The 8,404-nt window shown below is 55.5% G+C and overlaps 1 protein-coding gene across 2 annotated transcripts; it reads left to right on the forward strand.

The window, feature by feature from the left end:
• Positions 1 to 557: 557 nt before the first annotated feature.
• S1PR5 (sphingosine-1-phosphate receptor 5) lies at positions 558 to 6,041 on the forward strand. 2 transcript variants are annotated; one of them, XM_007995231.3, is made up of 2 exons: positions 558 to 850; positions 3,754 to 6,041. In XM_007995231.3, exon 2 carries the CDS (start codon positions 3,772 to 3,774, stop codon positions 4,966 to 4,968), a length of 1,197 nt encoding a protein of 398 aa, XP_007993422.1. In that variant the 5' UTR covers positions 558 to 850; positions 3,754 to 3,771; the 3' UTR covers positions 4,969 to 6,041. The 2 variants fall into 2 exon arrangements, with proteins under 2 accessions (XP_007993422.1, XP_007993423.1); XM_007995232.3 differs by lacking the exon at positions 558 to 850 and adding an exon at positions 869 to 1,294.
• Positions 6,042 to 8,404: the final 2,363 nt, after the last annotated feature.

Here is an 8,404-nt window from a genome sequence, read left to right on the forward strand (position 1 = left end):
GGAAGCGCTGGGACCGTCTGGAAGCTCCTGGGAAGTGGGGGTGGGGTCGTTTCGAGGCCAGCGGGACTGGTTGTTGGAGGAGCAGTGGCCTGGGAGAGGCGTGGGAGAGTACCACAAACAGCAACAAAGAGACACGCAGAGACAAAGAGACACGCAGGCGAGAGACTCTGAGATCCTCCTGAGAGAGATACAGAGGAAGTGAGGGAGACACTCATTCATTATCTGGGCATGGTGGCAAGCGACTGGAGTCCCGGCAGCTATGTTCAGCCGGCTGCGATGGGAGGATGGCTTGAGATGGGAGGATGGCTTGAGATGGGAGGATGGCTTGAGATGGCTTGAGCCGGGGAGGTTGAGACTGCAGTGAGTTATGATGATGCCACTGCACTACGCTCTGGGCGACAGAGCGAGATCTTGTCTCAAAAAAAAAAAAAAAAGAAAAGAAAAAAAATTCTTAGGCTGGTGGGGTTTACTGTCTGGTAAGGACACAGCCCAGAAACACCATTAATGAGTAAATCACTTTGTCGTCAGCGATAAGAGTGGGAAAGAATCGGTCGGGGGAACACGGAATCCAGGGGGTGGGGCGGGACAGACCCTCCTTATCTGAGGAGCGGCAAGTTCCCATCACAATCCTGCCCGCGCCTGCCCCACCCCCACTCGCCCTGAGCCGAGGGCGGGAGCGGGAAATTGGGAGGGGCCTGTGCCCGGGAGCAGCGGGGACCTATCTGCTGGTGGGAGAGGACTCAGGCTAAGGTGGCCCCCACTGAAGACTCCTGCTAAGCAATCCACTGAAGACCCTCCGAACCATCGACGGGACGTCCTTGGCGTGCAGCCCAGGGAGCTCAGTTCACAGGTGGGTGGGCAATGGGGAGGGTGCAGTACTCGGACACCCAGGACAGAGGAGACCCCTCTGCTGGGGAGAAGAGGCTCAGGCTGCGACCGCCCTGCTGCAGAACCCTCCCTTTCCCGCCTCTCCGAGTCCTCCCACCGTGATGGAGCGTTCCTGGGAGGACAGCCCAGGCCCGGAGGGGGCAGCTGAGGGCTCGCCTGTGCCAGTCGCCGCCGGGGCGCGCTCCGGTGCCGCGGCGAGTGGCACAGGCTGGCAGTCATGGGCTGAGCGCCCGGGCTCCAAGGGGAGGGGACAACTGTTGGCGACCGCCGGCCCTTTGCTTCGCTGGCCCGCCCCGTCACCTGCCAGCTCCAGCCCTGCCCCCGGAGCGGCGTCCCCTCACTCGGCTGAAGGCAGCGCGACTGCGGGGGGCGCGCGACTGCGGGGGGCGCACGACCAGGGCTCAGAGTGAGTGGACGGCACTGGACCCTTGGGGGCCCTTGGAGGCCCTTGGGGGCGCGGGGCTGGGCCTGACCTGGAGGAGGTCGCCCTGGCGGCCACTTTCCCGGTCTAAAAAGGCGCACCACTCCTTTCAGGGAATTCCCCGAACTTTTTCTGGAGGCCTCTGGGGAGAGGGAAGCTGGGAGCGCCCCAGCTGGGTGCAGAACCTGGGATATGGGGTGAAGGTGGCTGGAATCCCCTGGCCACCCGCTCCTGGCCGGACCACTGCAAGTTTCCATACTTCAGTCCTGCTGCCGGGCAAGCTGGGCCTATGGGGGCGGCCTACCCATTAGAGCATGTGTAACTGTCTCCCTGTATTCGGGCTCCCCACCTCAAGCATGGGTGAGCCAGTGACTTCCTGCCTGTCTGTATTTGCCTGCCTTGATTCTGTGTGTGTGACTGAAGCTCTCTGGGATGTCCGCGTCCCTGCTTTGTGCAAAAGAGATCCATTCCCCTCCCCAGGCCTTTGTTTTCTCATTCGGACTTGCGTGGGGACTGTTTGTGCCTGGATGTTTGTGTGGGAGCATGGAAACCTTTGCACCTGCTTGGATACGAAGCATTTCTTTTGAGCCTCACTTTTCTCATCTGTAAATTAGGACTAAAGGAAGTGGGGATTAATAAGGGCACAGAGGCAGGTGAGGAATGTTATCATAGTTTAATGACATGTGTGCCCCTCTATAAGAGTATATTGGTATATAACATATAATATTGGTATATAACAATCACATCAGGGGAACTCAATATTACTATTCTGAGTGAAGAAATTGAGTCCAGAAAAGTATACATGCTATATGTTTCCATCAAAATATGGTGGTTTGTTTTTTGAGATAGTCTTGCTCTGTCATCCAGGCTGGAGTGCAGTGTCTGCCTCTTGTGGATCCTTTCTTCTGTCCGCAGGCTCTACCTTAGTAAAATGAGTGAATAGAATCAACCTTTTTTTTTTTTTCTTTTGAGAGGGAGTTTCGCTCTTGTTGCCCAGGTTGGAGAACAGGGGTGCGCTCATGGCTCACGGCAGCCTCGGCCTCCAAGGCTCAAGTGATCCTCCCACCTCAGTCTCCTGAGTAGCTGGGACTATAGGGGCATAACACCACACCTGGCTAATTTTTAAATTTTTTTTGTAGAGATGAAGTCTTACTATGTTGCCCAGGCTGGTGTCAAACTCCTGGGCTCAAGTGATCCTCCCACCTCGGCCTCCCAAAGTGCTGGGATTACAGGCGAAAGCCACCGTGCCTGGCCAAGGTGCAACTTTCTCATGGGGTTTTTGGGTGGATGAGGGGGTTTTGGCAGGAAAAAGCTTTGTGTGCAGTGAGACAAGAGTGTGCAGTGTGGTGCACTGGGCCCCAGGCTAGTGTGAGTGGAGGTTGTGAAATTGTGGCCTGTGCCACTGGGTGGGAGACCCCGTATTTGTGTGACTGAATTTTGGTCGCTGTGTTTTTCTGCCTGTGTCGCTCTGTCCCTGTATGATGTATTTTTTGGTTTCCCTGATGGTGTGTGACTGTGTGTTTTGCCCTTGTAGTGTGTCTCTTTCTGTGTGTGTTGTGTTTGTGTGCATTCTGTGTGTCTCTGGAACTCCCTGCTTTTATGTGTGTGTGTGAGACAGGGTCTTGCTCTGTTGCCCTGGCTGGAGTACAGTGGCACAATCAACACTGACTGCAGCCTTGACCTCTCGGGCTGAAGTGATCCTCCCACCTCAGCTGAGACTCCCACCGAGTAGCTGGGATTACAGGCACACACCACCACACCCGGCTAATTTTTGTATTTTTTTGTAGAAACAGGGTCCTCCTATGTTGCCTAGGCTAATCTCCAACTCCTGGGCCTCAGCCTCCCAAAGTGTTGGAATTACAGGAGTGAGCCACCACACCCAGCTGTGTGTGTGTGTGTGTATGGGGTGTGTGTGTTTTGAGCCAGAGTCTTGCTCTGCCACTCTGGCTGGAGTGCAGGGGTGCGATCTCGGCTCGCTGCAACCTCCACCTCCTGGGTTCAAACGATTCTCCTGCCTCAGTCTCCCCAGTAGCTGGGACTACAGGCGCGTGCCACCATGCCTGGCTAATTTTTTGTGTTTTTAGTAGAGACAGGGGGTTTCACCGTGTTAGCCAGGATGGTCTCGATCTCCTGACCACGTGAGCCGCCCGTCTCGGCCTCCCTGGCGTGAGCCACTGCCTCAGGCTGAGCGTGGCGGGGATTACAAGAGGGGATTACAGGCGTGAGCCACCGCGCCCAGCCATGCCTGTGTTATTAATGTCCCTTTTTTTGGTATGTCACCTTGCCCCCTTGTGATATTATTTATGTGTACGTCTGTCTCCACGGACTTTATCCCTCCATCCTGAACTCCTCTTGGACCCCATGTGTGTGGGGTGATGGTCAGGGGGTAGGGCCCCTTTCCCACGGCTTAGCCGGCCTGACACGGTATCCTGCCTCTCCAACAGCCTTGGGGCGCGCGGCCCATGGAGTCGGGGCTGCTGCGGCCGGCGCCGGTGAGCGAGGTCATCGTCCTGCATTACAACTACACCGGCAAGCTCCGCGGTGCGCGCTACCAGCCCGGTGCTGGCCTGCGCGCCGACGCCGTGGTGTGCCTGGCGGTGTGCGCCTTCATCGTGCTAGAGAATCTGGCCGTGCTGTTGGTGCTTGGACGCCACCCGCGCTTCCACGCGCCCATGTTCCTGCTCCTGGGCAGCCTCACGTTGTCGGATCTGCTGGCAGGCGCCGCCTACGCCGCCAACATCCTACTGTCGGGGCCGCTCACGCTGCGACTGTCGCCCGCGCTCTGGTTCGCACGGGAGGGAGGCGTCTTCGTGGCACTCACCGCGTCGGTGCTGAGCCTCCTGGCCATCGCGCTGGAGCGCAGCCTCACCATGGCGCGCAAGGGGCCCGCACCCGTCTCCAGTCGGGGGCGCACGATAGCGATGGCGGCCGCGGCCTGGGGCGTGTCGCTGCTCCTCGGGCTCCTGCCAGCGCTGGGCTGGAACTGCCTGGGTCGCCTGGACGCCTGCTCCACTGTCCTGCCGCTCTACGCCAAGGCCTACGTGCTTTTCTGCGTGCTCGCCTTCGTGGGCATCCTGGCCGCCATCTGTGCGCTCTACGCGCGCATCTACTGCCAGGTGCGCGCCAACGCGCGGCGCCTGCGGGCGCGGCCCAGGACTGCAGGGACCACCTCGACCCGCGCGCGTCGCAAGCCGCGCTCGCTGGCCTTGCTGCGCACGCTCAGCGTGGTGCTTCTGGCCTTTGTGGCATGTTGGGGCCCGCTCTTCCTGCTGCTGTTGCTCGACGTGGCGTGCCCGGCGCGAGCCTGTCCTGTACTCCTGCAGGCTGATCCCTTCCTGGGACTGGCCATGGCCAACTCACTTCTGAATCCCATCATCTACACGCTTACCAACCGCGACCTGCGCTACGCGATCCTGCGCCTCGTCTGCTGCGGCCGCCACTCCTGCGGCAGAGGCCTGGGTGGCTCCCAGAAGTCGGAAAGCGCGGCTGAGGTTTCCGGGGGCCTGCGCCGCTGCCTGCCCCCGGGCCTGGATGGGAGCTTCAGCCGCTCGGAGCGCTCGTCGCCCCAGCACGACGGGCTGGACACCAGCGGCATCACAGGCAGCCCTGATGCACCAACAGCCGCCCGGACTCTGGTACCAGAACCGGCTGCAGACTGACATCCTCGGCTCACGACTGTTCTCCCAAGTTTTACACACTTGTTCTTTTTACATAAAGGAATTTGTAGGAAATGCAGCTGAAGGTGCAGTCGGGAAAGATGCAGGGAAATGTATTTATGGAGTGACACCCCACAACAGTGAACAAACAGACAAAAATCTGTGTCCTCGTGGAATTGACGTTCTGCTTGGGATCACAGAAAAGAACTCGGTGATGAAATAATGGAGATGATTCCAGCGACACACGACAGAGATGGCAGTGGTGGTCAGGGAAGGCCTCTCTGCAGAGGTAGTGACTTGTGATGTGAGCTGAGGCTTCTGTCCTGGGAAGACCAAAAGAAAAAGCATTTCAGGATGAGGGAATGGCATGCACAAAGGCCCTGAGGCTGAAATGTGCCCGTGTGTTCTAAGAAATGCAGGGATGCGGGTGTGCCTGGAGCAGGGATGGAGGGGGAGAATGGGAGGAGATAAGGAGCTGAAGGAGTAGTTCCCGAAGGACCTTGTGGGTGACATGGAGGACTTCGCTTTTGCTCTGAGTGAGGTGGGAGCCATAGAAGGTTCTAAGCTGAGGAGGGACTTACCCTGATTCAGATGATCACAGGCGTCTTGTGGCCTCCATCAGAGGGTGAAAGCCAGAGAAGCTGAAGGGGGGCTGCACTGAGCCACAGGAACAATGATGGAGATTCCAGTTAAGCCCAGACCCAGTGGATTCTAGATAGATTTTGGAGGCAGCAGACAGAATTACTGAGGAGTTGAGTGTAAGAGTGGAATAAAGTTGTCAAGGACAATGCCAAGGGCGGGGCATCCCCACATTTGACTCTAGGAGACTCAGCCAAATCCTATCTGATAATAAAATTTATTTTTTCTTTTTCTTTTCTTTTCTTTTCTTTTCTTTTCTTTTTTGAGTTGGGATCTTGTGCTCTGTCACCCAGGCCGGAGTTCCATGGGCACAATTATAGCTCACTGCAGCCTGGAACTCCTAGGATCAAGCCTGGAGTTCCTGCTTCAGCCTCCCTAGTAGCTGGGACTACAGGAGTGCACCACCATACCCAGTTAATAAAATTTCTTCAAATGCAGTGTCAGACCCTTCATTAAAAGAAATAATAATAATAGACTGGGCGCAGTGGCTCACGCCTCTAACCCCAGCACTTTGGGAGGCCGAGGTGGGCAGATCACCTGATGTCGGGAGTTTGAGATCAGCCTGGCCAACATGATGAAACCTCATCTCTACTAAAAATACAAAAATTAGCCAGATGCGATGGCTCACGCCTATAGTCCCAGCTACTTGGGAGGCTGAGGCAGGAGAATCCCTTGAACCTGGGAGGTGGAGGTTGCAATGAGCTGCACTCCAGCCTGGGCAACAAAGTGAGACTTGGTCTTAAAAAAATAATAATAATAACAAAATAAGGCCAGACACAGTGGCTCATGCCTTCAAATCCCAACACTTTGGGAGGATGAGGCAGGAGGATCAATTGAGGCTGGGAGTTTGAGACCAGCCTGGGCAACATAGTGAGACCCCATTTCTAAAAAAATTAGGCAGTTGTGGTTACGCATGCCTATAGTCACAGCTACTGGGGAGGCTGAAGAAGGAGGATTTCCAGAACCCAGGAGCTCAGGGCTGCAGTGAGCTATTTTTGCATCACTGCACTCCAGCCTGTGTGATGAAATCATGTCTTTTAAGTAAACATAAGAGGTTTTTTGGTTTCTCTTTTTTTTTTTTTTTTGAGATAGAGTCTTGCTCTGTCACCCAGGCTGGAGTGCAGTGGCGTGATCTCGGCTCACTGCAAGCTCCGCCTCTTGGGTTCACACCATTCTCCTGCCTCAGGCTCCCAAGTAGCTGGGACTACAGGTGCCCGCCACCACACCTGGCTAATTTTTTTCTGTACTTTTAGTAGAGACAGGTTTTCACAGTGTTAGCCAGGATGGTCTTGATCTCCTGACCTCGTGATCCGCCCACCTCGGCCTCCTAAAGTGCTGGGATTACAGGCTTGAGCCACTGCACCCAGTCTTTTTTTTTCCTTTCCTTTTCTTTTTTTTTTTTTTTTTGAGATGGAGTCTCACTTTGTCACCCAGGCTGGAGTGCAGTGCCACAATCTTGGCTCACTACAACCTCCGACTCCTGGGTTCAAGCAATTCTCCTACCTCAGCCTCCCGAGTAGCTGGGATTACAGGCACCCGCCACCACACCCCGGCTAATTTCTGGTATTTTTAGTAGAGATGGGGTTTCACATATTGATCAGGCTGGTCTTAAACTCCTGACCTCGTGATCCACCCGCCTCAGCCTCCCCAAGTGTTGGGATTACAGGCATGAGCCACTGCGCCCGCCCGTTTTTTGGTTTCTTCTTGAGACAGGATCTTGCTCTGTTGCCCAGCCTGAAGTACACTGGCATAATCATGGCTCGCTGCAGCCTCAATCTCCTGAGCTCAAGTGATCCTCTTGCCTCAACCCCTCACCCAAGTAGCTGGGGCTACTGGTGCACCACACTAAACATGTTTTGAATTTTTTTTGAGAGATGATTTCTCACCATGTTACCCAGGCTGGTCTCAAACTCCTGGGCTCAAGCAACCCACCTTGGCCTCCCAAAGTGCTGGGATATAGGCTGGGCACAGTGACTTGCATCTGTAATCCCAGCACTTTGGGAGTCCGAGGCAGGTGGATCTCTAGAGGTCAGGAGCTGGAGACCAGCCTGGCCAACATGGTGAAACTCCGCCTCTACTAAAAATACAAAAAAAAAAATAAAATAAAATAAAATAAAAATTAGCCAGGCATGGTGCTGCACACCTGTAGTCCCAGCTACTCGGGAGGCTGAGGAGGGAGAATCACTGGAACCCAGGAGGCTGGAAGTTGCAGTAAGTTGAGATCGCGCCACTGCACTCCAGCCTGGGTAACAGAGCAAGACTCCGTCTCAGAAAACAAAACAACAAAAACGAAGTGCTGGGATACAGGTCCGAGCCTCCACACCCGGCCTAAAATAAGAGTTCATTTTGCCTGGTTAGTTCTCTGCATAGTTTTGGGACACACCTATTTTTCAGCCTTATAGCAACCTTGCAAGGTAGGTTTCCTAATCTGCATTAGACAGATGAAGAAATTCCAGACAGGGAGTACCTTGTCTCAGTGTCTGAGCCAGGACATTAGCCTAAGCTTCAGGCCCCAGGAGGAACCGGCTTGGTATCTGACCCCTCCAGACGGGTCTGGCAAGGCCAGGCCAACAGCCACTCCCACGGGGGTCTGCATTCGTGGCTGGAACGATGCCAGGGTGCCGTTTGTGCCCATAAAAGGCTCCAGACGTGCTGGCCCCGGTCCTGGGCATGTCCCCAGGCGCATTCTTGATCCCTGAAAGGCTGGATGGGCCCCGGGGCCGGGTTGGGGGGCGTCTGGCTTTGGGTTCAGACTGCAGCGCTCCACCTTCCGGGAAACCTTGGAACTGCAGGCAGCCAC

This window comes from Chlorocebus sabaeus, chromosome 6 (assembly GCF_047675955.1).
Source record: "Chlorocebus sabaeus isolate Y175 chromosome 6, mChlSab1.0.hap1, whole genome shotgun sequence".
In the NCBI taxonomy this organism is placed as follows: domain Eukaryota; kingdom Metazoa; phylum Chordata; class Mammalia; order Primates; family Cercopithecidae; genus Chlorocebus; species Chlorocebus sabaeus.

Excerpts from the sequence above, each read along its gene's own strand:
- S1PR5 (XM_007995231.3), top strand. The coding sequence starts at position 3,772 with ATGGAGTCGGGGCTGCTGCGGCCGGCGCCGGTGAGCGAGGTCATCGTC.